This window comes from Mobula hypostoma, chromosome 19, assembly GCF_963921235.1.
Source record: "Mobula hypostoma chromosome 19, sMobHyp1.1, whole genome shotgun sequence".
Classification (NCBI taxonomy): Eukaryota; Metazoa; Chordata; class Chondrichthyes; order Myliobatiformes; family Myliobatidae; genus Mobula; species Mobula hypostoma.
The window spans coordinates 37822042-37834935 of NC_086115.1; the positions used below are offsets into that span (position 1 = coordinate 37822042).

General features: G+C 42.6%; 2 protein-coding genes across 2 annotated transcripts in view; one reads left to right on the forward strand and one right to left on the reverse strand.

Annotated features, from left to right (window-relative positions):
• The window catches only part of LOC134358974 (myoferlin-like), a 272012-nt gene extending 265322 nt beyond the window's left edge, over nucleotides 1–6690 (forward strand). The window contains exon 54 of the mRNA XM_063071715.1: nucleotides 5996–6690. Within this exon, the coding sequence (XP_062927785.1) occupies nucleotides 5996–6028 (33 nt within the window). The 3' untranslated portion in view covers nucleotides 6029–6690. The remainder of the gene's footprint in view (nucleotides 1–5995) is intronic.
• Nucleotides 6691–6883: 193 nt separating this feature from the next.
• LOC134358973 (cytochrome P450 26A1) lies at nucleotides 6884–12489 on the reverse strand. The gene is made up of 7 exons (XM_063071714.1): nucleotides 12168–12489; nucleotides 11491–11715; nucleotides 10952–11236; nucleotides 10666–10815; nucleotides 9519–9653; nucleotides 9190–9345; nucleotides 6884–7547 (listed from the first exon to the last, which is right to left on the reverse strand). Exons 1-7 carry the CDS (start codon nucleotides 12354–12356, stop codon nucleotides 7203–7205), a joined length of 1485 nt encoding a protein of 494 aa, XP_062927784.1. The 5' UTR covers nucleotides 12357–12489; the 3' UTR covers nucleotides 6884–7202.
• Between the last annotated feature and the right edge of the window lie 405 nt (nucleotides 12490–12894).

Genomic DNA, 12894 nt, shown 5'->3' on the forward strand with positions numbered 1-12894 from the left:
AGGCCATAGTTGGTGCTAATACCCAATTCCTCCATATAAGGCCTTGTGTTTTGGGGTATTGTTAATGTAGGTTAGTGGCCCAATGACTGTGTGTAACTATTGCCCTGACAAATGCTCAGTAAAGGACTGGCCATACAACAGCCCATAAACTAAACCAGCACTTGAAGGCATCACTTCAATTTAATGCATAAAGCTATTTTCCTTGTATGAGGTTTATTGGGTCTTCCCATTTTAAGGATGGCCTCTGGGGTATAAATTTGGTCTAAGTGATTTGACATATTACAATTTATCAATGTGGCAACCCTATTGCAAATTCTAGATGTTAATGATAATTGATCCATTTTAAAACAGCATCTTGGGACAATTTGTGTCTTGAAACATAAATCTCTGGAGGACAGAGGCAACAAAATCTGGTCGAAGCTATCTGATTTTAATAGATTTGTCTAAATTCTGTGGTTGAGTCCACTTCAGAATTGCTCAATTGTTGGGAAAGATATTCAATTAATTCTAGGAGTTTATCTGCTGACAAGGAATTGAGAAAGATTTAAGGCTGATTTGTACTTCGGCGTCAAATGGACGCTATAACCTATACTTGTGCGTTGGTGTGTCTGCGTCGCTCTGCAATTCGCGCATGTCACACATGCGCACACACCTGCCCATGCAAGGCTTCATGGTCATGGTAGTCTTTCTCGGGGTAAACAAGTTTAAAGCGAGCGTCTTTTTTCGTAAAAGCGAAATTTGTCCTCCATAATTTCGGAGGTCTGTAAAGCTTTATGGAAAGCATTGCAGCCAGAGTTCCTTCCCTGTCCTTCAGCCACCCAATGGGAAGCTATTGCAGCGTCGGAGGAAATGTGATGCTACCAAGTGGACCAATCACAGTTGTTGCAGTCTGCGTTGCCGCGACGCATAGTTACATTTTGGGAGAGGTGCGTGTCAGGCTACGGCGTACGGATCTGTGTAGGCTCTGTGTAGGGTTCGTGGTGACGCCGTACCTACGGCGTTGATTTGACACAGAAGTATAAATCAGCCTTTGGACACCAACACCTGAGGGGATAAAAGAATATACTCGGTGTACTACTAGTACACCACTAGCAACCACTAGTTTATATATGTTTTTCAAACCATATGGTTGGCAGTAATGCCTGAGGAAACGTGCTTGATTTGGTCAAATCCTTTCCCCTGTAAAGGGTTGATCAGGCTACCAGTCACATGGATATCAGTTATAAATGGCAGAAACTCTGTAGGTCCGTCTTGTGAAACTGGAGTGAATCAATAAATCTATTCAGATGGCTAAGAATTGGGAGCTATATTTGACTAAGAATTAGGAAAGATTGCTAAGTCAGAGAGAGATTATATGCCCTCATTCCAAATGAATATAAATACAAATCGCTAGTTATTAGCAAACACTGCATGTACGATTTGGTGAAAATAGGACCCATTCCTGCAGAAGGAGCTACAGACCTGTAACATTTGAGCAACTTCTCAAAGATCAACACTACTTGTCCTCTTTCAGGTAGACAACATTTTTTTGCTTTCTTTCCCCCTTCGGCTTCATCTTGAATATGCTACAGAACGATTTTTTTTCTCCCAACTGCTTAAGCAGTACTGATGTCTGTCTATCTGTATAAAACTGGCAACATGAGAAACGAATAGCTTCCCTGGCTTTGTCATGGGAATTGCATTGAGCCATTATTGCAACCATAAGGCATCAAATAGGATGTCCATTTCTCTTTAACACTATCCGCGCACTAATCTTTGTATTTTTTGCTTATTCTCTTCCCAGCCTCTCTTGCGCCATACCATACCCCTTTTTGCTGTTCACACACTCCTTCCCTCTGCCCAAGCCCATTTAGCTTTCTTGAACCCACCCACATCTTTGTCTAATTGCTAATTTTCTTTCTACTACTTATAAAAAGGTCATTACCTGAAATGAAAGCATTTTGACCCGGTTCTAAAGGGAGGATACAGAAGCGAGGCGCTTGAATCACGTTCAAGCTTGCTGTCCTTGTTGGAAAGCAAGTCTATTTCTCAGAATGCCCACTAGATAGAGCTCTGTACAGCCAAGTACTGCTGTTCTTCAAGGCAGATGGAAAAGAATGTAGTGCACAATTCATTGCTGAAAAAGTACTCTGGGATTTGTAGAATCAGTTTGAGACTGGAAAAGTCTTCAGTGGGAGGGGTGCTTAAGTATCAATCATTTTGGTTTTATTTGACATATTGCAATAAATTGCAGCATTTATCAAATGCTGCTTTCTTTATTAATGTCCTTTATAACGTGAAACCTGTGGGGTGGTGCATTTGCGTAGCATTTAGGGCCATGCTTTACAGTGCCAGCTGTAAGATTGGGGTTCAGTTCCCTCCAGTGCCAAGAGCTCGTACGTTCTCCACGTGATGGCACAAGTTTCCTCCGGGTGCTCCGGTTTCCTCTCACGTTCCAAAGACGTAAGGTAAGGGTTAGTGAGTTGTGAGCATGTTTTGTAGGTGCTTCCAGCAACATTTCCAAGCTGCCCAGCACAAACCTCACTGATTTGATTTGATGCAAACTATGCATTTCACTGTATATTTTGATGTATATATGACAAATGAAGCTAACCTTTTTTTTCTATTTGTGATGTAGTATGATAATAGGAGTGAAATGGCTGAAAGAGAATTTTGCTATGCACAAAAGATCAGGTTTAGAGGGAAGGAAATTTGATTCATAACTGTATCCTGAAATAAATGTTTTGGGGTTTGCTAAGAACTTTAATTTTGAGAACATTGGTAGATTAAGAATCATGTGGGTCAGTAGCGTGAAATGGTGGCGAGTGGAGCTTTGATTGGGATAATGAATTCAAAACTGTCAAATCAGCAGATGACTGGAATGAAAGTCAGAATTAAATTTTGGCAACACAGATTGATCAAATGTTAGATCATAGATTGACGTAATGTTAGAGTTTGGAACCTAACCAGTTCCCCTCTACCACCACTCTGCTCCGTCTAGCGGAATTAGTCCTTGCTCTTAATAATTTCTCCTTTGGCTCCTCCCACTTCCTCCAAACTAAAGGTGTAGCTATGGGCACCCATATGGGTCCCAGCTATGCCTGCCTTTTTGTTGGCTTTGTGGAACAATCTATGTTCCAAGTTTATTCTGGTATCTGTCCCCCACTTTTCCTTCGCTACATCGACGACTGCATTGGCACTGCTTCCTGCACGCATGCTGAGTTCGTTGACTTCATTGACTTTGCCTCCAACTTTCACCCTGCCCTCAAGTTTACCTGGTCCATTTCCGACACCTCCCTCCCCTTTCTAGATCTTTCTGTCTCTATCTCTGGAGACGGCTTATCTACTAATGTCTACTATAAGCCTACTGACTCTCACAGCTATCTGGACTATTCCTCTTCTCACCCTGTCTCTTGCAAAAATGCCATCCCCTTCTTGCAATTCCTCCATCTCTGCCACATCTGCTCTCAGGATGAGGCTTTTCATTCCAGGACGAGGGAGATGGCCTTTTTAAAGAAAGGGGCTTCCCTTACTCCACCATCAACTCTGCTCTCAAACGCATCTCCCCCATTTCACGACAATCTGCTCTCACCCCATCCTCCCCCCACCCCACTAGGAATAGGGTTTCCCCTTGTCCTCACCTACCACCCCACCAGCCTTCGGGTCCAACATATAATTCTCCGTAACTTCCGCCACCTCCAACGGGATCCCACCACTAAGCACATCTTTCCCTCCCCCCCCCCCAGCTTTCCACAGGGATCACTCCCTACGCGACTCCCTTGTCCATTCGTCCCCCCCATCCCTCCCCACTGATCTCCCTCCTGGCACTTATCCTTGTAAGCAGAACAAGTGCTACACATGCCCTTACACTTCCTCCCTTACCACCATTTAGAGCCCCAGACAGTCCTTCCAGGTGAGGCGACACTTCACCTGTGAGTCAGCTGGGGTGATGTACTGCGTCTGGTGCTCCTGATGTGGCCTTCTATATATTGACGAAACCCGACAGACTGGGAGATCGTTTCGCTGAACACCTACGTTCTGTCCATCAGAGAAAGCAGGATCTCCCAGTGGCCACACGTTTTAATTCCATGTCCCATTCCCATTCTGATATGTCTATCTACGGCCTCCTCTACTGTAAGATGAAGCCACACTCAGGTTGGAGGAACAACACCTTATATTCCGTCTGGGTAGCCTCCAACCTGATGGCATGAACATTGACTTCTCAAACTTCCATTAATGCCCCACCTCCCCCTCGTACCCCATCCGTTATTTATTTATATACACACATTCTTTCTCTCTCTCTCTCCTTTTTCTCCCTCTGTCCCTCTCACTATACCCCTTTCCCATCCTCTGGTTCCCCCCCCCTTTTCTTTCTCCCTGGGCCTCCTGTCCCATGATCCTCTCATATCCCCTTTGCCAATCACCTGTCCAGCTCTTGGCTCCATCCCTCCCCCTCCTGTCTTCTCCTATCATTTTGGATCTCCCCCTCCCCCTCCCCCTCCCACTTTCAAATCTCTTACTAGCTCTTCCTTCAGTTAGTCCTGACGAAGGGTCTCGGCCTGAAACGTCGACTGTACCTCTTCCTAGAGATGCTGCCTGGCCTGCTGCGTTCACCAGCAACTTTGATGTGTGTTGCTTAGATTTTGGATGCAGTCTTTGCAAAGAACACCAGAGATTAGAAAATTGTGGTTTTGAGTAGCATCCTTCAACCTGACTGGACTGGGAGGAGGATAAAGCTAATCAATTTATTGTGCAGTCCTTAATAAAGGCTTTTATCATTATCTTTTACTGAAAGAGATCAATAAACCTCCAGAAATTAAAAGACAGACAAGTGGCTAGACAATATTGTGAAGGGGCTAAAGGTTGTGATTGGCTTTGAGTGCCAATGCTGTGAACATAGAACATGACTGTCTGCCTTCTAATGATGTTGGCACTGAAGTGGAAGAATATTTTTTTTAATCCAGAAGAGGGATGAGGGTGGGATCTAGAGATACTTGGGTTACACTTGCCAGGATTAGCTGTACAGCCAGGCAAGAGTTCTTATTGTGCTGGACAACCAGATGACCACCATTTCAAAATGGGTAGCACGGTTGCTAAGAGTTAAGAACAGAGAATGCTGGATTCAAGTATATTTACATATGCCTGTCTAGAAATAGTGACTACAGTCCAAGGCTTTGGTGAGGATGTATCAAGTGAACAAGTGCAGTTGCTAGGGAAGGCAGGTGGACAGATGAGCAAGGACATTTGATGGGAGTAATGGACTAAATGAAAGCGTGCATGATGAGGAAATTAGAAGGCAAATGCTGAGGCTGGCATCTAGGCAAATCCAGCATAGAGAGGTAGAGAGGTACTAATAATCTGATGAGATGGAATTTTATTAATCTTTTGTGTAGCATCTGATATGTTAGATGAAACATGTGCATGAAGAATCTTATGTAAGGAGCAGTGAAACTCAGATTTGACTCTGGAGTGTGTATAAAGCAGAGCAAGTAATCAGATGCAAATAGTTGCTATCTCACTTTTGCTACAGCAGAAACATCCATGCATGAGTGGTACTGAGGATAAATTAGTGCTGTGTAAATGCATGTTTAATATGATATGTGTACTGCAGATTAAGTCGTTGTGCAGGTCAGTCTGAGGAGTTATGTGGTACAGGAGTTGCTTGCTGTTGGTCACCACAACAATGCAGGAAGGTGAAATTGTATCCTGAATCTGTATTCCTTTAATGCAAGTAAAGGCATGTCTATCTCCTTTAATTTCTGTTAATCATTGTTTTAAAAAAAAGGTTCCACTGAGAGGTGTTGATAACAATCTACAGCTGATCTTGTTCAGATGCATAATTTGTGTCCCAGCTTAGATGTGATTCTTATTTAAACCTGTCAGAGTAACTGATGATCTGCAGACATACTGGAAAAGGCATTACTCATCTCCAGTTACTATTTCTTTTAAGAAGCAAGTTTAAATTTATATATTGTTTCTATGAAGTCTATTTTTAATAATGTTTTATCTCCCACAGAACTATCTATCCATGCGAATTGTGAATGGCTAATCACATTGGCTGGTCCTCCAACAGCAGCAATTCTGTTGAATAGCTGGTCCAAGAACATTCATTTCATATGTCTACAACCTCATGGCCTAAAGGATAGAAATGAACTGAGGTTAGGAAGGCGACAAGATCTACATTTACCAAGGTTAGCCAAGGTTCATGGGGTCATGACTGGGCCATTTATCAGTGATTCCATGTTAATGTGCTGACCCTGATGACCAGGATCCTGCCGGTTTAATCCCAGTTTTTCTCCAATTGACTGTTCAGCAGGTGCCTCTCCAAGTTATGAAACACCAGCATTGATTTTTGAAATGATGAGCTAAACTGACTGTTATAAAACAATGGCTATTCAAGGTGGTTGGTTTGCTAATCTATTACAGTATAGATTTAAAATGTTCAGATTTATATAGATTATTTTATAAAAATAAAACTTAATTCAAAGCTGCAAATGCTTCCACTGGGTGTGCATGTGTCCTGCAGGAATGGAAAATATAAACTGCTGGTTGACATTCCATTGATTATATAAAGTGTAAAAATATTGTACTCAGCAAAAGCTTAATGGTTCATGAATCTGTTTGAGTGCTGCATATGAATTTGGACCAAAGTGTTATTAATCAATATGTACCTTCTGTACTCACTGGTTGCATATAAATCATTTCATCAGTTCTATGGTTCATGTCCTTTTTATTACATATAGCTTTGTTTAAAAATTCCTCTTTATGGGCCTCCCTCCTGATTCATGGCTTTGCTTGACATGTTCTTGCAATGCATGCCAGGCAGTTTAAGTTATAATATTTACACACAAAAGCTTTAACATAAATTAGCAGTCACATAACAAAGATACAAAGCATTTTAAATAATCAGAATCTAAAAGCATTGGGTTGAGAAGCTTACAAGTAGTATAAAATAGCTTATTTACAGAAATAATAAACAATTCAACTTTATCAATGTGCCAAATAGGGATAGAAAATAGTGGAGGAAATATTTTAACTTTGTAACAGACAAAACTACATTTTAGAAATTAGATTACTTTTTTCTGTCATTTTCACAAACCCACCAAATGATAGCCTGAAGCTTATTACTCCCTTCACATACTGTACAATGGATGAAAAACCACACCCAAGTCTGTTAATGATGAGACCCTGTACTTGCAGAGTTATGCTTTGTTGTTATTAGGTCAGATTTTGTATGGAAATGGTGTAAATTTTGTTGGCAGATTGTCCACTGGGTATACAGTGGGATTGGTTTTCATTGTAGGCGGTCCATTCAGAAGTTGCCAGTCACAAGCCCTGACGAGCTCCACTGTGAAGATTTTGAGGAGGATCTTGGCAAACTCTTTACCAACGCAACTCCTTGAGCCTCCACCAAATGGAATGTAGCTGAATCTGCATGCATCTTTTTCTGGGCACCCTTCCATGAAGCGAGCAGGATTAAATTCGTCCTTTTTTGAGAAATTAGTTGCAACGTCATGTGTGTCGCAGATGCTGTAAATAACATTCCAGCCTTTTGGTATCTGATATCCCTGGAAATAAAGTCAATGTCATTATTTTAAAGCAATATGGCTTCTGCAATATATAACTTCTAATGAACAGTGTGAATTGTATGATAATGTATATTGTTATGTATCATTTTATTACTCTAAGTATTACTGTACAATATTTGAAATTGACAACATTGTCCAAGCATTCTTGTTAGCTCAGCTTTGTCACTGGAGCCATCAGCAACTCAAATTAGATGGCTGCAGGCTGTAAGGTATTAATGTGAAATTAATTGTAAATTATATCAGTGCTATCACTCTTTGTTTACTTGTTTTAAACCAGCAACTGTTAACATTCAACCTCTTTTTACAATGATCTAGTTTAAATTTTATAATCCATGTACACTTAAATTTATTTGTAGATATCAAACCTTCCCTAATAGCAGGCTTGAAAGCTCAAAGAGCAGACTGGTGCTGGTCAGTATTCCCCTGAGCCAGTGATAACTCCTGGTCAGTTACTGTATCCTCCACTATCTGAACTATATATTTTCATCTTTCGAGACAAAAGCAGATGCTGAACATTTGAAATCAAAATTGTGGGGCAGTGCTTTGAATATTTATAAAGCTCACAATATCAGAAAGATTCTTCAAATTCTTTGGCTCTTTGTTTCTGCTCCTGTTTATATTCCTTTTTGTGATTTAATCTCAACCTTTTTTTCCTACTCTTCCATTTGATCCATTTTGTTTTGCTTTTCTGGTCAGTAACCTATTTATTCTTTTAATTTTTTCTCTAAATACTACCAGCTCGACTATTGTTGATATTTTCTGTTAACTGTATAGCACTGTGCTGAAGGCTTAGGTACATGTATAGCTAAGGTGCCTGAGACTGTATTTATCCACGTGGAGCAGAGAGCGGGTTTGTAAATCTGGTGGGAGAAAAGATGTTGGGAAGGGCGAGGATGGAATGTGTGTGGGACAGCAGGCATTGAAGGAGTGTCTGGAGGTGGGGGAAATGTAGAGACACCCAGCCCTGAGCCACCAGCAAGGTCATTATTGATTGTGGTGAAATGTCTCTGTGATGCTTCCTACTCCCTCCCCTCTCCCACTTTTCCCCAACCATGATTCCCTCCCCCCCCACCCCCTTCCCACTTAGTCCACAATAGAGACCTGTATCAGAGTCAGGTTTATCGTCACTCACGGACTACATTGTTTTTTGCTGCTACAGCATTACAGTGCAATACATAAAATTACTACAGTAGAGCTAGAATGCCCAAGACAGTTGCACAGCATTGCAGTAAATTTTATTTGAAATTGTGATGGAAAAGAGAATCATTCTTAGCCTGCTCCAAGAATATATGGTTGTTCCCTATGCTCATCTGGAACAGAAGGTTATTCACTTTCTCCTGTCTGCATTGCGATTGAAACATAATGACATTTTTACCTTGTACCATTTTCCCCTTTCTATATGCTCATATGTAAAATCATATGGATTTGCTTGGAAGCAGTTTAATGTTGTCGATATAGTAACTAGTTAAACATTGTTTTAAAGATCCATATTTTATAATATCAGCTGTTTTTGAAATGTTATTCTTGAATATTCCTATATGAAATTCCTTTACCTTATGTTGTTTCAAAAGGTAAAACTCATTTTGCAGAAGACTTACTAACTCTTAAAATATTAACTTACGTTTAACACGAAGGTCTTTAGGGCCACGCGGAACCCTCCGGGGACCGGAGGACTTAGTCGAAGAGTTTCTTTGATGACGCTTCCGGTATACTTGAGTTGTTCAAGGGCTTCAATGCTGATTTGTTTGTTCTCTTCTGCGTCGCTGCCCAGTAATCCCTGTGTAAATCGATAGCGAAGTCACATTTTAAAAAAACAAAAATAAAACCCAGGATTGAATCTTAAATGACACCATTATGCAGCGACTGGAGATGTTCAGTCCTTGCACCAGCCGCTGAGAAATCTGATCGACGAGCGCCAACCGATACGCTCCGCCGTTTACGATGCCTTACCTGCTCCTGCAGTTCCTGTCTGACTTTTTGCACCACTTCGGGGTGCAGTGCCAGGAAAGTAACCAGCGAGGTGGCCGTGCTGGCTGTCGTCTCGTGTCCTCCAAACAGGAGCTCGGTGGCAGATTCCTTCAACTCCTTAACATAGAGCGAAAAAAAGAGGGAAGGCGGGAGCACATCAGACAATAACAATGGTACCAGCACTGAATCACACCATCTCAATTAGGGGGTTATTGCACTTGATGATCGTGAGTGGATCCAAACAGCCACTGATCTTGCAAACTTTACTCGAAATGCACCCTCCAGCTTCCAGAGTCTGCACTACACAGTTTGCAATTGTCCCGTTTGGATAAAGCTCGTTGCTACCGGATTAAGTAAACAGATTCTCCGTTTAGAAGTGACTTTTTTTCAAAAAAGGAAAACTTTTAAAAACGTTTCTATTGTGTAGGAACTCATCTTTTAAGGCGTGGCGTTAATGATTGTATTGTGTATTGGATTACAAGAGCTGACGGGTTCTGATTTAAAAACCTATGGAGCGCGGCATCATTGGCAGGGTGGAAATATCATCTTGCAAGAAAAAACTGGAAACACTTAGTAAATCGGGCAGCGTCTATGGAAAGATAAGCAGTTAACTTTCCAGGCTAGAGACCCATTCCTGGGTTTTCCAAGCATTTTGTGTTTTTTTTTAAATTTCAGATTTCGAGCATCTACAGTTGTTTTAAAATGGACTCTATACAAAATGCAGGTGCGTTTGAGGGAGTTGCAGTTTGTTTGGGCGGGGGGGAGCATGTTTCTGTGGCTGAGCGTGATGCGCAACCTGAGGCTCCAGTTCTCCGACGGGTGAGAACTTGTGGTCGGACTAGGGAAGGCGATCTCATGGGGTGGTGGTGATGGTTAGGGGGCGGGCAGCAGATCCGAGAGTGGAATCGCAGTCTGGTTGCGAGTGCAGCGAGAGTGAGGGTTCGGGCTAAGTGGGCTAGGTGCATGGAGGTGGGGCTGCGGCCTCGGAGGCCCACGCTGAATTCACCGGCTGCGTCGAGGCAGTGTACTGCTAAGCAGCGGCTCAGGTAAATATGGGAACCGCGACAATCAAGGGTGAGCACCTCCGCGGGACGTGTGGCGGGTGGACGGGGGGAATCTGTATCTTTACCTGTAACCGCAGGGGTTGGTTGCTCTGCTCGGAGTGCTCGATCAGAAGCTGCAGCGCATCCTTGAACTGGCCGGGGGCCTCTCGCCTTGCCACCTTCTTCCTGATGTTCTCTTCGATTTTTGCATGGATCACATTCCTGGCTTTCAGTCCCTGTCATCAGGTAATGACAATCTGCGTTATAATGGAATTTAAAGATCCAATTCTCCATTCTCCCTGCAGTTGAAGCAAAAAACCCTACAGTTTTAATTGCACTATTTTCTCTATTTCTAACCTTGGCGGGTCTTACCCGGTATAAGCCGCTGAACGGCACGTCGATGGGAAGTGAGAAGAGATTACGAATCATTTCCTCAAAAGCTTCGATCAGCTGCTGCTGCGTACGTGGGTTGGTCTGGCTAGGTTCGAATCCCAATAAGATCCGCATGGCGATCCCGAACATGAGGCGCTTCATCTCGGGATAAACCAGTACGCAGGAGCCCCTCTCCAGCCATCGCCTGATGCCGGCACGGATCTCCTCCCTCATTACCGGGATGTAGTTTTCCAGAGCTTCTCGAGAGAAAGCTTTCAAAATCACCTGTTAACATTAGAAAAACATTACAACACATCAGGAAACTATCTGCCACATTTTTTTTTCCTTTTTTGCATTGCTAGTGATGTATTACGCTTGTTTTTACATATTATTTTAAAATAATGGATAATAGCAACAGTTTCTATTAATACTTTTGATTCCAGTCTCCCTGTACATGGCCATTACTTATGAGCATGTTGCAAAAACCTCCATATACGGAAGTTTATAAAAATCGCTCAGTGATGTGGAAAGACACTTACTCTCTTCCTCATTTTGTGTTCGGAGTCATGGAGGCTGGACAGGCAGCCGGCTCCCAGGATCGTCCTTACGGAGGCGGGCCATTGCACCGACACAAGTTTATGCTCCCCTAATAAAATCTGCTTCACATTCTCGGCTCCCATAATTCGCACAGTGGGGCTCCCGAAGAGATGGGTCTTGTAGATGTGGCCGTACTTTCGCACTTTCATCTTAAGGAACTTATATCTCTGTAATGGATACACGGTGTTGCTTAGGCGCAATTAATACACAGAACACACTTTCCGGGGTTGAGATAGTTACATAACTCTGTTGCAAAAACATTTTATTATCTCACCCTAGAGACCAAATCAAAATTCGAGCAAGACTAACTTGGCGAAATAAATCAGTAGGACAACCACTCAAACCGTCAGGTTGTTTTGTTTAAACACGACGACGCTTGCTGTAAATTCCTTTATTAATGACGACACGCTGGAATGCAATTCACTTAAAGTTACTGTACGCCGCTAGTACAACTGAACAGCCCCTATCGCCTTTCACTGCAAGTTCGCAACTGGTTCTCATTATCTCAAAAGGTTTACAAAAATTATTTTCTATGCTATTTGGCATTTTGCTCTGGCGTTCTCTTGGCATCCTGAATTTGATGTGGACGCCAGTGCTCGAAGCAAGCGGAATCTCTCACCTGCAGGACCAACTGGAGAGTCTCTCCCAAGAAGGGCAGCCCCATTGACCCCGGAGGTAAGGGGTTTTCACAGCTACGGTCCCTTCCACTTATGCAGTAAATTTCCCACAATTTTACCGCGGCGAGGAAGAGCGACAGTGGCAGCACGAAAGTGCAAAAGAAAGTGGCGCAGAGTGTAAATAAGACCATTTTAACAACAGCAACACTTCCTTTCCGTTCTCCCCTCGGGACACCCTCAACCTCGTAATGGGATTCTCAGGATGAGGGAATGAGTCTCCTGAATGATCACACTGCAGGTTCAAGCCTCTTTATAACCACTCCAGGTCTCAGCCCCTTTACCTTGGTCAGTTCAATTAGTTCACACAAAGTTCATCTTTAATTGTGTAGTTTGTGCCATCCCCTCTGACTCCGCCTGCTATAATGACGCTGCCCAAAAATCTTTAACCCATTGTGAACCAGAAGTGAGGCTATCAATGAAGGAGACCGAAGAGTGTGAGGTTTTGATCACCTGGTTTTCTGTGATCAGTCTTCGCAGGCTCAGTGAAACACTATGCAAGGAGTTCAGTCAATTGGAAAGGATCGTTAATAGAAGGGGTGAAAGGAAATTATAGCCCATAAACTTAAACCCGAGGTCTTGAAATTTGGGGAGAAAAGTATTCCGTTAGTTCTACTGCTGTTCAGTGCAGTTATTTTATTAAGACCCCTTTTAACGTACCTAACATGCAAA

Coding starts and splice junctions, on each gene's coding strand:
- LOC134358973 (XM_063071714.1), bottom strand. CDS start 12,356: ATGGTCTTATTTACACTCTGCGCCACTTTCTTTTGCACTTTCGTGCTG. Junction 11,716..12,167: donor CTCTCCAGTTGGTCCTGCAG/GTGAGAGATTCC, acceptor TATCCATTACAG/AGATATAAGTTCCTTAAGAT. Junction 9,654..10,665: donor ACCAACCCCTGCGGTTACAG/GTAAAGATACAG, acceptor CTCTATGTTAAG/GAGTTGAAGGAATCTGCCAC.